The 15,082-nt window shown below is 41.1% G+C and overlaps 1 protein-coding gene across 1 annotated transcript in view; it reads left to right on the top strand.

Moving 5' to 3' along the window:
• The window catches only part of SLC36A4 (solute carrier family 36 member 4), a 326,381-nt gene that overhangs the window by 125,068 nt on the left and 186,231 nt on the right, over nucleotides 1-15,082 (top strand). Inside the window, exon 9 of the mRNA XM_019525419.1 lies at nucleotides 11,585-11,754. Within this exon, the coding sequence (XP_019380964.1) occupies nucleotides 11,585-11,754 (170 nt within the window). The remainder of the gene's footprint in view (nucleotides 1-11,584; nucleotides 11,755-15,082) is intronic.

Raw genomic sequence — 15,082 nt, 5'->3', positions numbered from 1 at the left:
CTTTTTTCTGTTATCAAATCCACCTCAGTTTTTCCTTCTCCAGACTATATAACCCTTGGTTTTTTTCAGACTTTCCTCAAGTTTTTTGCTTCCCAGGCTCCTAATAATTTTTGTTTCTCTGCGCCGGACTCTTTCCAAAATATCCACATCCTTCTTGAAGTGTTGGGCCCAAAATTGGACGTTACTCCAGGTGAGGCCTATTCAGTGCTGAATAGAGCAGAAGAACCCCTTTTCTTGGTTTGCAAGTGGAATTCAGAGAGTCATAGAAGGTTAGGGCTGCAAGGGCCCTCAGGAGGTCATTTAGTTATCTAGCTCAAAGCAGGACCATCCTGAACTATATCATCCCAGCCAATGCTTTGTCTAGCTGGCAGGGCTGTGCGAAGCTTTGGTCCCTGATTTGATTCAGCAGAGATTCAGCCCGATTCGGTGGCTGAATCTGAATCAAATCTCTGAATCCAAATCAAATCAGAGGACCCTTTAATCTCTCTGAATTGATTTGGACAGATTCAGTGATTCGGACGTAGGTAGAGCTTTACATTTTTTTTTCATATACCTGTAGGTAGCAGGGGCTCCAAACACTGCAGTGCTGGGGCAGATGCAGTGTACCACAGAAGCACAGGGTGCTCCCCAGCATGCTTGGCAGCAGACTCAGAAGTGGACCAGAAGCACTTCTGGTCAATTCCTGGTCCAGCAGGGAGCACACAGTCAGGGTCCCCCACCGTCCCGCAGCCACCCAGCTCAGTGACTGCTGCCTTCTGGGTCTGGGGGGACACCTAGGATCCCCCTGCAGTCGACTGCTGAGCCGGGAGTGCACAAGGGGTGGGGGCAGTGTGCTCCCTGGCAGACCCAAAGTGGGCTGGAAGTACTTCTGGTCCACTTCTGGGTTTGATGCTGAGTATGCTGGAGAGTCCCCTGCACTCCTGTGGGACGCCCTGTGTGCCCCAGGACCGCAGCAATCATGAGCTGTGCTGCTATCTTAAGGTATGTAGAAAAAAACTTCTAAGGCTGTGCCTGTGTCCGAACTGCTGATTCACTGAATCAGCATTGAATCTTCAGATTTGGATTCGGCCGAATTGAATCGGGGACAGTGATCCAAATCAACAGATTGAATCACTGTGCCTGATTCGGGCCAAATCCAAATCCGAATCGAATGGGGCCCACTTTGCACAGCCCTACTAGCTGGGTCTTAAAAACCTGTTTGTATAATTCAGTATACTGTTGGCTGTTTTTGCAATGAGAACAAACTGTTGGTTCATATTCAGCTCATGGTCTACTGTAACCCACAGGTCTTTCTCTGCAGTAGTGCAGCCTGGCTTGTCATTCCCAGTCTATATTTGTGCATGTAAGTATTCTGTTCCAAGAGCAGGACTCTGCACATGTCCTTGCTGAATCTCATTGGATAGATTGCAGACCATTTCTCCAGTTTATTCAGGTCATTCTGAATCCTAGCTCTGCCTTATGAAGTATATGAAACTCTACTCAACTTTGTGTTGTCCACCAATTTGCTAAGTGAGCACTTGATCCTATTGTCAAATTATTAAAGAAGATGTTAAACAATACCAGACCCAGGACAGATCCCTGGGAGCTCCAGTTGATATCTGTTCCCACCTAGATATTGAGCTGGTGATGACCAGTGATCCTGGCGTTCTCTGATTTAAAAAAAAAAAAAAAAAAAATCCCCAATTTTTGGATTAAAAAATACCTCAAATCCACATTTTTGTGTGATCAAAATGAAACACCGCCATATATATATCTATATATTAGTAGTTTCATTTTGATCATGGAAAAATGTGGATTTTGTGTTAGTTTTTTTAATCCGAAAGTTGGGAACCTTTTATTTTTATCGGAGAAAACCAGGATCCCTGGTGATAACTGCATACTAAATGTGATGATTCAACAAGTTTTGTACCCGCCTTACAATACTTTCATTTAGTTTGTATTTCTTTAGCTTGTTAGTGAGACTGTCATAAAAGACAGTGTCAAAAGCCTCATTAAAATCAAGTTTATCACATCTACTCCCCCCCACAGTGTAGTAGTAGTAATTATTGAGGTATTATTATAATTGCTAGGAAAGACATTGTAATCTTAGAATAAATATTTTTCCTTTATGAAATACACAAATAAATTGTACGTCAAGATTACAGGATTACCATCACCAGTACAGATATTAGCAAGTGTTAACATATTAAATTCACAAAGATGTATTTGAATCCAGTGAGTCATATCACACCACGTAATGAGCAGTATGTTCTAGCTCTGTTAAAATTTATTATTTGTCTCCAACTTGGGGTTCAAAATCTTTCTCTGCCTAAATTCTGTCCTTGTAAGTGATATAATCTGACATTTGAGAAAGAAATATACTGTAAGATTAAAAATAGTGATTTAGCCTTTTATATACTTTTCCTAAAAACACTAAATACTTATTTGGGTATTAATTATCAGAGAAATGGGAATAACAGTTTAAATGGATTTGTTTTTTATCTTAATTCACAGTGCTATTTCACTTGCTTACTAAACCATATCAGAGCATCACTTCTCTTTTAAAAATGTAATTCTTTTTTAGGTAGGTTACTATCAGATAGGTAAATTCTAGTAATAATTTAAATTGTACATGTACACACTGCAGCAATTTAATTGTGTTCCTTATGATAAGTTGATGATAAGGCATTTGTGTCATGGCCATTGATTAATGCTTCCTGAGTGCATAGGAAAATCTGCTACACTCCTGGAGGTACATCTCTTATTAGCCTTTTTAATTCTGATTCTTTGCTTTAGAACACCAGGACTTTCAATTTCTAATCTTTGAAATAAACTTCTGCTTTAAATCTGTTACTGATTAACCTAGAATAATTGTTTGATATATTTATCAGTCTTAATAAATTGTTACCTTTTTCATATTCTAATCATCTGGTGCCTTCAGAAAATATAACTTTATTTGGTACTTTATAAAGTATCAAAATGTAGATGAAGCCAATTCTGTAAACTCGTATGCTGTTAAGTTCTGATATTGCAAATTAAAAGTACTTCTCATTCTTCAATTCAAAGTCATCCATAATTTTCATAGATCCAACCTGCACCTTTCCTTTTGTCCTGGTGCAAAGTCGGCTCCTTTCCTTCCTCCACTACTGATATTAGTCCTGATCACCCGTTTTTTCCAACAAACATTTTTCATATTTTCTTTCATGATGTCCTTTATGAAAAGAAGAAAACTCTTAGGAAAAGTTAGTTCGCTCTCTTCTCTTCCGTCAAGCTCTTCCTCAGAACTTCCCTCTTCCAGCCTAGAAATTGCAGTCTGGTTATGGGTGGCCCAGTGGAGAGCTGTGATCTTCACCACTGCCTGGAAAATAACTTCTTTGTCTCAGCCACCTGATAAGACTTATCTTACAGATTTTAAGACCTGTGGATCAGGAACTAAAGTATTTTTATATCTCTGTGGCCTTGAAATATGACTGCAGATAAACATTTAATAAAGTAGTCTGCGTAGAGACTGATAGGTTTGACTTCCACTCTTCAGTTAAGGTCACTGTAAGAACTGAGCATGTCTTCTGCCCAAAACATATATGTGTGCAAGGCTTCTTGGGAATGTGGATGATCTGTACAGAGGGGTTATGGCAGGATTTTGTGTTTTGGAAGGGGTGTTTGTATGTAAGAGAGAAGGGGGCAGTAAATACAATCCTACTGATAGGAAAGCCTGATGCCATTGAACAGCACTAATGTGTGACCCTGGAAGAAATGGGATTGCGGAATGATAGTGTATAGTGGAAAGGTACTTGAACTGTGAGCAGATAAATTCTGTGGTTGTAGAATCCCTCATAAGTTCAAGAAGCCAGGGCTTTGTACATTCCTGAGAATAAATAGACTACATCAAAGATACCTGACTTCATCACTGAACTTGCCTCTTAACTAAAATAACCTGGGGATGCTTGCTCTTGGCTAAGTGTTCGGGTAAGAAGAGGCAACATTACTAAAATGACTTCTTAGAATTCATTCTTTGTAGAACATAGTAATTATAATACATTATATAGGGTTAGCAATTACCATTTGCTTACTAAACACAAGGAGGACACAGATTTTTGCCCTGAAGAGCACATAATCCAAAAATATTTTGTGTTGTGCTGAGTGGTTTATAATGAAGCCTTTTGTGTATGGACTTTTTAAAGTCAAATGGTATTTTATTCAGGTTTTCTTCCATACTATTACAGTTTTCATTACTGTTGTTAGCTATCAAATACAGAGCATTAGTGCGTGGAGTCCTCAGTTGGCCTTGGGTTCCATTGTGCTAGGTACTGTTCCAACACTTAGGCAGGTGCAGTCCCTGTCCCCCAAAATGTAGAACCTCTGCAGTCACCTTTGCTTAATGTAAATTTCTTTCTTTATGAACTCATTTTCATGAGAAATTATACCTTAATAATTTAATTGATCTAATAGTAATAATTTTATCTAAACTGGTACAGTGTGTCATGCAACCACCCCCTTGTGTGGATATCATTTCTGGTTTTAACTGAAGTGATTTCAAACTGATTTAGTAAATTTTGTACATTTCCTCATGTAAAGTAAAGCCTAAATAATTTATAGGAGGATGAAGGAGGAATATTATAGAGGCTTCAAGAATATTAGTCATTCCTTTGGTAGTCAGAAAACCTAAAATCTATTTAATATTCAGCTATCAACATTATGGAATGACTAGAGTAGTAAAAACTGAAAACTAGCTACTGAGCAAACACAAACAACTGGAAAGACTTCGTCTATTTGGAAGATTAACAACCTGTAAAGTGTGTCGGTTTTAGCCTAAAGCTTGAGAAAATGTTTCAGAAGCTGTAATGCCTTAAGTGAATTAAATATCCGCCATAAAATCCTGAGGTCATAAAATACTGAAATAAAAGTTGCTGTTGCTTTTATTAAAAAGTCAAGCCATTTGTTAGGAGTGCACATTCAATGAATGTTCCAAATTCTAGAACTTCTCAGAGATTCCCACTCAGGAAACTTTCATATGCCTACCTAGTGCCCGCAGGAAGGTGGAAAGCCTGAGTTAATTTAACCCTTTCAGGTGCCCTGTCCCACCCTCTTTTTAAATCAACTATAGTGATAAATATGACTACATTAATTAAATAAAATGAATACACAATCAAGGCACTATTATTTGGCTCAAAATCATATCTTGATCATCTAAAATTTGATCAGAATGAATACTGATATTATAAGTTTAAACCCAGGACAAGACTTTTTTTTTTTTTTCCAAAAGCACTTTAAGGGACTAAAATGCCCAAATACACATGGGGACATGAATGAAAGCTGGGTTCCTAACAGTCTTAAATATATTTGAAACCCTCTCCCACCCCACCAGCCCATAACTCTGACTGCACAGTCTTTTGCTCTTATGCTTGCAAATAGGTTTTATTCAGAAATGATGTCAGCAGTTCTAAGATACAGCGGAGCTGATGGTGATAACCAGGGAGCTGTAAGTGACTTCCTGACTTCCCACCTGAAGCAGGTAGTGATCTGGTAAGGGACTGATATGTTTTTTTCCCCTAAGCCACTGGTTTTTCAGTCCCAGTGACCTCAGCTTCCAAGATCTAGATGCTTAATTGTGCCTCTGTATCCAAGATCACACTAAATCAGGCTTTCTACATGATTTTCCAGCAGGACATGATAATTCACTGTTATATTTGAGGCTTCCTGCTCCTGGAGGAGGAGATGGGGAGAGCACAAACCTTGTTCATGGCCATTTTCCAGCCAGACAACACACATTTTAGGTTTTGGAATTAAGAATTCTTCAAGCTATTCTCTCCCCAAACTAAAGAAGAATTTTTTCATGTGGGGCATGTCATCAATTTAGATTAACTTAGAAGGTACTTTAGGATTTTTTAACTGGATTCAGTGCATAGAATGTGTTTAACCTGATTTTGAATCTACATTCTCTTGATAATTTGTCCTGTGTAACTTGTTACTTTTGTAACAACATTTTGTTAAACTCTTGATGTTGTTGTACTTATTATTTGATAAGATGTTGTTAGATTTTGTGTTTGCTTGCTTGTTTGTCTGTAGCTGAGCAGTACAGATATTCCATAGAGTTTTGTAAGAAATTGTGATTGCAGCATAGAGATAAGTCTATCTTTTTCTTTACTGGGAATCTTTCTACCTCTTTATACTAATGTACTCCTACTGATTCCTGATGCAGTAAATCAGACCTACTAATCACATAGACCTTGCTACCTCTTCCCCTCCATCACTATAATGAATCATGCTAATTATTAATTTATAAAGCTCCCTTTGTGTGTTATGATACTTCCTAGTAGGATAACAAAGCAGAGCACTGAATAATTAGAACACATCTCACACAACTAACAAAAGAGCGAATGCATCATTAGTCTAGAATGGGGTTTGAAATAACTAGACTTCCTGGAGACATTGCCTCTATTTTCAGAAGTGACTAGTGATATTTTTGGGGGTACTTTAGTTTTTGGATACTCAGCTTGATGCATAATAGGGTCCTGATTTTTTTCAGAGGATGAATTTAATGACATCTGAAAACCAGGCTCCTCTGAAGTGTTTTTTCCCTTTCAAATTAGTTATGTAAAATCAGTGCTCTGAAACCTTAGGCCCACCTGTTAAAATCAACTTCATTAAAGCCATTTGTCCTGATGGTGCTGCTACCTTTTTGCTTTTGTTTTCATTGAATGTTTGAGGTTGCTCAGTGAGACTGTTTGGCACTGTAAAAAATCATGGTAGTAATAGTTCTTTGAAGGTCTTTCTATTATCTGTGAGTAAAACTGAGACTTTTCAAAAGAGTAAGGGTTAGCTCTAGGGCTGAACTTCCTTTTCCCGCAACCTTGCCAAACTTCTGTGTGCTTTGTTGTAAAGTATATTGCAGGGGAGAAAGAGAAGAATATAATTGTAGGAATTAAAATATTCTTTACAACTGCAGATCTTCACTTTGAGATGTAATACTGGGAACTGGGGTCTTAAAGTCTGGCTGTTTCATGGAAATTGGGTCACATTCACCAATCACAGATTCAGGTTTTATGGCTCTACATACACTCAGTGAACTTCTACAAATCTAAGTAAAATAATGTGAAAACATTCTTCAGAAAAAGCTAGTCACTTAATGTTACTAAAATTCCATTGATTTTTATTTATTTATTTGCTGCCTAGAATTACCCAGAAATGTAAGCAGTTTTAGTAACTGTTACTGCAATAGGTTACTAGTTCAGAAGTTACTAATGCAGAAGGTTTAACAACTTCACTAGTGCTTTAGTTTTGTGACTCTTATGCAGAGCCAAAAACTACAGAGAATTATTATCAGGCATTTTTTTTAAAGAGAAAACCAGAATCCCTAATTCTTATGTACTGCTTGTGTATACTTAGGTAGTCCCCATAACATATTGGGTGTTGGGCATAAAGCATGAAGTGATAAGCTCCAATGTAAAAAAAACACATGCTTAATTTTAAACAAGTACGAAGTGCTTACAAGGACTCCCAGGAAAGTGGAAGCTGGAAGCTTGTGACCTCTGGCAGCAAGCAGAAATCTTCATCTCCACGCACAGCAGTTTGTCTGGAAAATAGATGTGGAGCCCTAACAACAGTGGGCAAGGAGCATGTTCCACTGGTGGAGGAGGATAGGCCAGGCCTCCCCAAGGTGGGAAGGATTAAGACAACTGTCACCAAGAAGAAGTGACGGGTCATGGTGGTTGAAGACTCCATTCTGCAGAGGATGGAAGGATCCATCTGTTGACCTGACCTGTTGTCTCTGGAAGTCTGCTGCTTGCTTGGAGCCCCGATCCAAGGTATCATGGAGATATCGCTGAGACTCCTCTGGCCCCATGCTGCTCATCCATGTGGGCACCAGTGATGCTGCCTGGGGAGACCCTGAGCAGATAAAAAGTGACTCAGGGCTCTGGGTGCAAGGATAAAGGGGACAGGGGCTCAGGTGGTGTTCTCTTCAATCCTTCCAGTCAAGGGAAAGGGCCTGGGCAGGAGCAGGTGCATCCTGCAGATCAATGCCTGGCTATGCAGGGGGTGTCGCCAGCAGGGCTTTGGCTTCTTTGACCATGGATGATGTTCCAAGAAGAAGGATTGCTGGGAAGAGATGGGATCCACCTGATGAAGAGAGGCAAGAGCATCTTCACAGACAGGCTCCCTAACCTGGTGAGGAGGGCTTTAAACTAGGTTCATTGTGGGATGGAGACCAAAGCCCTGAGGTTAGTGGAGAAGAGGGAGACATGGAAGAAGAGCAAGTGGAGGGGGTCACAGGGGAGGTGCTCTCATATTTCCTGGAAAATCAGAGTTATCAATTGGTCACCTCAGGTGTCTGGACATGAAGACACAGAGCCTGGGAAACAACCAGGAAGAACTGGAAGTCCTTTCACAGTCAGGGAACCTATGATGTGATGGGAATAAGAAAGACTTGGTGGGAGCTCACCTGATTGGAGCACTGTCATGGATGGGTACAAACCTTTCAGGAAGGACAGGCAGGGAAGAAGAGGAGGAGTTCCACTTTATGTAGAAGAGCTAGATGATTGCTTGGGGCTCTAATATGAAACTGGAGATAGGTCTGTTGAAAGTCTCTGGGTTGGGATGAGACGAGAGAGTAACAAGCGTGATGTTATGGTGGGGATCTACTATAGACCACCAGACCAGGAAGGAAGTGGTGGATGAGGATTTCTTCAAACAGCTAGCAGAAGTTTCCCAGACAGAGGCCCTGGTTCTCATGGAGGACTTCAATCACCCTGACATTTGCTGGGAGGGCAATACAGCATTGTGCAGGCAATTCAAGAAGTTTTTGGAGTGTTGAGGTCAAATTCCTGGTGCAAGTGCAGGAGTGGCCATCTAGGGGCCATGCTTTTCTTGATCTGCTCATAAACGGGGAAAAGTTGTTGGGGAATGGAGTAGTGGATGGCAACTTAGGCAGCAGTAACCATGAAATGATTGACTTCAGGATCCTGAGGAATGGAAGGATGGAGAACAGCAGGGTAAGGACCCTGGACTTCCAAAAAGCAGACTTTGACTTACTCAGGGAACTCATGGGCAGGGTACCCTGGGAAGCCAGTCTGAGGGGGAGAGGAGTCCAGGATCACTGGCTATATTTTAAAAAAGCCTTACTGAGAGTGCAGGAACAAACCATCCTGATGTACAGGAAGACTAGCAAGTATGACAGAGGACCAGCTTGGCTTAGCAGAGAACTCTTGAGTAAATTAAATCACAAAAAGGAAGCTTATTAAGAAGTGGAAACTTGGACAAACAACAAGGGAGGAGTATAAGAATATTGCTTGGGCATGCAGGAATGAAGTCAGGAAGGCCAAAGCACAACTGGAGTTACAGCTGGCAAGGGATGTGAAGGGAAACAGGAAGGGTCAGTCATAAGAGGAGGGTCACAGAAAGTGTGGGGCCCTTACTGAACGGGGGAGGCAACTTAGTGAAAGAGGATGCAGAAAATGCTGAAGTACTCAATGCCTTTTTCACCTCATTTTTCACAGGCAAGATCAGCTTCTAGACTACTGCACCTGGCGCAGTTTTGGAAGGAGGTGGTGAGCAGTCAGCAGTCATGAATGAACAGGTTAGGGACTCTTCAGAAAACCTGGAGGTATACAAGTCCATGGGGCCGGATGGGATGCACCAAAGGGTGCTGAGGGACTTGGCTGATGTGATTGCAGAGCCACTGGCCATCATCTTTGAAAATTCATGGCTATCAGGAGAGATCCCAAATGATTGGAAAAGGGCAAACATAGTAACCAAATTTAAGAAAGGGAAAAAGGAGGATTCAGGGAACTACAGACTAGTCAGCCTCACCTCAGTCCCTGGAAAAATCATGGAGCAAATCCTCAAGGAATCCACTTGAAGCATTTGGAGAAGGTGATTAGGAACAGTCAACATGGATTCATCAAAGGCAAGTCATGCCTGATGAACCTGATTGCCTTCTATGATGAGATGACTGGCTCTGTGAATGCAGGGAAACCTGTGAATGTGGCATACTTTGATTTTAGCAAGGCTTTTGATATCCCACAGCATTCTCACAGGCAAGCTAAGGAAGTACGGGCTGGATGAATGTATTGTAAGGTGAATAGAAAACTGGCTAAGGCATTGGGTTCAGAGGGTAGTAATTAATAGCTTGATGTCCTGTTGGCAGCTGGTAGACTGCCCCAGGGATTGGCCCCGGGGCTGGTTTTGTTCAATATCTTCATCAAAGACCTGGAACATGGCATAGAAGTGCACCCTCAGCAAGTCTGCAGATGACACCAAGCTGGGGAGAATAGTAGATCTGCTGGAGGGTAGGGCTAGTATTCACAATGACCTTGACAAGTTGGAGGATTGGGCCTCATAAGATTCAACAAAGACAAGTGCAAAGTCCTGCACTTAGGATGGCACAATTCCATGCACCAGTACAGGCCGGGGGCTGACTGGCTGGGCAGCAGCTCTGCAGAAAAGGACCTGGGGGTTACAGTGGACTATAAACTGAATATGAGCCAATAGTGTGCCCTAGTTGCCAAAAAGGCTAACAGCATACTGGGCTGCATTGGTAGCACTGTTGCCAGGAGGGCAAGGAAAGTATTTATTCCCCCTTATTCAGCACTGGTGAGGCCACATCTGGAGTGCTGTGTTCAGTTTTGGGCCCCCACTACAGAAAGGATGTGGACAAATTGGAGAGAGTCCAGTGGAGGGCAATGAAAATGTTGAAGGGGCTGGGAAACATGACATATGAGGAGAGGCTGAGGGAATGTCTGATTTAGTCTAGAGAAGAGAAGACTGAGAGGGGATTTTGTAGCAGTTTTCAGCTACCTGAAGTGAGGTTTGAAATTGGATGGAGTCAGACTGGTCTTAGTGGTGGAAGATGACAGAAGAAGGAGCACCAGTCTCAAGTTGCAGCAGGGGAAATTTAGGTTAGCTATCTGAAAGAATTTTCTCATGGGGAGCGTAGTAAAACACTGGAACAGGTTACCCAGATAAGTTGTTGAATCTTCATCCTTGGAGGTTTTTAAGACCTGGCTAGACAAAGCCTTAGCTGGGATGATTTAGTTGGGATGGTCCTGCTCTGAGCAGGGGGTTAGACTAGATGACCTCCTGATGTCCCTTCCAACCCTATTTTTCTATGATGTCTATGAATCCAAGTAGTTAGGATGTTCACTGTGTTAGACTGAAGCCAGGCAGAAGGTAGGGCAGCAGTTTATGGACTAATTGGTTCAGAGCCATGTCCTTTCATATGTGTCAGCTTACTTTGTCAGATGCTGAATTCTTCAGTTTCATTGCATCTGATGAACACTGTTGTCTAAGAAAGCCTCTCTGAACGAGTTTGTCTCCAAGGTGCCACCTGCCATACCTTCTAAGCCAGTGAAATACCAATGTTGAAATTGGTGATTGCTTATGCTTAAGCACTTGGCTAGGTGAGGCCACCATCCCTCTCCCTGGAGTTCTGAATCTAGGAAGGTGAACACTGGGCAAGGGATGGGCAAAGAAGGATAAAATGTACAACCAACCATGTGCATAACATTGTATATCATAACAATCTGCAATATTTTATTTTGTGAGACAATCCTTTTTGCTGAAAAAAAATCTTTGCAACTAACACATCCTGTAAAAATGTTTTTAACAGGTTGTATCAATCAGTAAAAATTCTGTACTCCTTCGGGATTTTTGTGACGTATTCAATTCAGTACTACGTTCCAGCAGAGATCATCATTCCAGCCATCACCTCAAAAGTGCAGCATAAATGGAAGCTGTTATGTGAACTAGTGGTGAGGATTCTCTTAGTCTGCTCAACCTGTAAGTACACATGCAACCTTTATTGAGAGTCTTGCTGTTAAGTGTCTTAGAACATGCATTCTTGAAAGGAGGTTTCATTCTGAGCTATTGTTAGAGGGGAGGAGTGGGCCAATACAAGACTTCATTGCAAGTGATTATTTTCTGGATTTAATTAAACCACCAGTACCTCAATCAGTCTTTGGTTTGATTTATTGTATGACCACATCTGGGTGAGTCAGACTGATGGAGACTTTGACAATGTAAGTCTCTTTTGGCAATACATTTGCCATCCTTATTACAACACAGTGGCATAACAAGCAGTATTTGCACCTTTGGCAATAGCAGTTAGTCTACTAGGATATGCAGTGTAGTGAGTGGGAGATGGGTCAAGTTATATATCTTCCATTTTCAATCTTGGATCCTTTTTCTATAAGGAAGATTTTGCAGATTATTTTTGGATTACTTTGCTATGAGTCAGTATTTTGTCCATTACACGAAGGCAAGGTAAACTCTTTAAACTAATTTCAAGAAAGGAGATGGCTTTAAACTCCAGTCCTCCTTCCCTCTATCTACCCTCCTCCCCTGTGAAAAAAATAGTTGAAGAGAATGAATGAGAGATTGTATAGCAGGACCACACTGCTGCTTCTACTCTCTAAATTTATCAGTGTTGGGATATGGTAGAACAGATGCAAGGAAAAGCCAAATGTTTTACTAGAATATTTGAAAATGTTAACTTTTTGATTGTAGCAATTCACTTGATGAAAAATCATGTAATAAGGCTTTCCTTTCTTAGCAGCTGTGATATTTATGGTCCTATAATGGCAGCAACAGTGGTTCTTTTCCTTTGGTACTTGGCATTACATTATTTCTATGGAGATTGTATAAATGATATGCATTTGGCAAGCACATTACGGGTAAGAGGCTCATTCAGTAATGTCCCTGAGCTCTGGAGGGATCCTCTGATTTGTTGTTTCTGCACGAAAAGATAACACGAGTAGAGGAAAGAGGGGAGGAATTGGCACCCGTTTTCTCTTGGATGGTTTCTACCTCTATCTCATCGTCTTGGTTTCACTGCTTGCTTTTTTATTTCCTCTCCTTTCTCTTTTTCTTTCCCCCTCCTATCCTATGTTTGCCTTTCAGCATCCTGTAGGCTTTGCATCCTATTTCTTCCATGGTTCTCCACATACAGAAATGTTGGATAACACTCCTTTCACTCCTCCCAAGTCTTCAGTTATTCTTACCTTCACTTCCTCTTCTTGGTTTTTTTGCACATTCAGTTGTGATGCTTGTGGCACTACCCCAGCTGCCTTTGCCCTCTTTTAAACCATAAAACATGTGGCTTCAAAGTATTCCTACACTGGTACTGTTCTCATTTTTACATCTCTATTACTTCCTTACCTGGTCTCATGGACCTTAACAGGCAGCCAAGCCTGGAGTAATTGCCCAGCTGGCCAAACCTGCCAGAGGCTATACCTAATTAATCAGGTGGCCACTGTTGAGGCTTTCTGATTGGCTACTGGGGAGAGCAGACTTCTCATTTTAAGTCCACCTGTGGCAGCAGACTGCAGGCTAGATAACAATTTTGCCTGAAGATCTGATGTGGTAGGCTTCTTTGTGTCCCATGTTTTTTGGTTTTCGGTTTCCTCCCCTGCTTTGTTCTACCTCTAGACTTTTGCTTTTGGGAACTCTGCTTTGCTTTGATAATTTTGGTCTCTTGAGTCCTGAACCTTGACTTGGCTTTGGGCTCTGCCTCTGGATTTTGCCTTTAGATCTGGTAACTTGATTCCTGATTCCTGACTCTTGACTTGGCTTATGATTTGGACTCTGCCCCTGGGTCCTGCCTTCCCCCAGTGGTCTACATAGTAGGTCAGGCGACTTACATCCAGGTCCTTACACATGGGTAGTTAGTACAGATTTGTTTGCCCAAGAGCAAGGCAGTGTTTCTTGTACTTACGCTGCAGTAACTTTTAACCCATTGTCACTGCTCTGCGTTTACACCCATCTTCTAGTTTTATCCTTTTTTTTAAAAAATCAGGCACTGGTTATAATCAGGAATTGGTTACAACATTGCTTCACTCTTGCCAAGAACTAGACACGCTTGCTGAAGCAATTTAGAAACAAGCTTTTTTTTTTTAAATCAAGTTAACAGTAACAATATTTTCAAAACATTATTGAATGGTATCTGAGACAAAATATATTGTAATGTCTGGACTGTGTAGAAGCCCTAAAGGGATTAAAGGAACTTTTGCCAACTAAAACCCATCTGCTAGAAACAAAACAAAAAAAAAAGAGTTTATGATACTAATAACACGTTAGATTTTTAACTGAGGATTTGAGAAATCCAGTTAATTTTTCATGATGGCATTGATTTTTTTTTTTTTTTTTTCCATTTTGCATTTCTCAAATCAGAATCAGCCAAGTCATCAATTTATTGTTTTACAAGTTTACTAGTGTTAGAGTGATGCTGTAGCCATGAAAGTCCAGGAATTATGAGAGACAAGGATTTTTTTTTTTAGTCTGATATCTTTTATTGAACCAACTGCATGGTTGGAATAAAGTTAGACAAGCTTTTGAATGCCACAGATTCACTTCCAAAAAAACTTTACAAATCTGCTAGGCATTTAACAGAGAACTGGCATGTGGTCACTGCCCAAAGACATTTGTCTTAAGTGAAGTATTTGACAAAAAGTACAGAGAGGATACATCATGAAGAAGAAATAACATGAGGTGAGGGACACAAGATTGTGCAATTAGACCATCAGACCTACATGCTTTCAGGTGATACAGATGGATTTTATTTTTAATATAATGTGTAGTCCCTTGTAGCATTCAAAACCTTCAAAGTGTATCATTGAGTACCTGGAAGAAAAAGCAAACATATTTACTTTCTTTTGTTCTAAAACCCTTGTTTGGCTGGAACTTTTGAATTATTGGAATATTCGCATTAGTGGTAGATAGCTTCATAGTTTCTAGGGTCAGAAGGGACCTGAGCAGATCATCGAGTCCGACCCCCTGCCATGGCAGGAAAGAGTACTAGGGTCAAACGACCCCAGCAAGGTGTACATCTAGCCTCCTCTTAAAGACCCCCAGGGTAGAAGCCAGCACCACTTCTCTTGGAAGTTGGTTCCAGATCCTAGCCGCCCTGACCGTGAAGTAGCGTCACCTGATATCTGGCCTAAATCTACCCTCTGCCAGCGTGTGACCGTTATTCCTGGTCACTCCTGGTAGTGCTCGGGGGAACAGGGACTTCCCCAATGCCTGCTGGTCCCCTCTGACTAGTTTGTAACAGGCCACTAGATCCCCCCTCAGCCTTCTCTTGTGGAGGCTGAACAGGTTCAGGTCCCGTAGC

The sequence above is a fragment of the Gavialis gangeticus genome, unplaced genomic scaffold (assembly GCF_001723915.1).
Source record: "Gavialis gangeticus isolate Ggan-Ray unplaced genomic scaffold, GavGan_comp1, whole genome shotgun sequence".
Taxonomy (NCBI): domain Eukaryota; kingdom Metazoa; phylum Chordata; order Crocodylia; family Gavialidae; genus Gavialis; species Gavialis gangeticus.
Note: the sequence above shows the minus strand (reverse complement) of the source record. Positions and strands in the feature narration are given on the sequence as shown.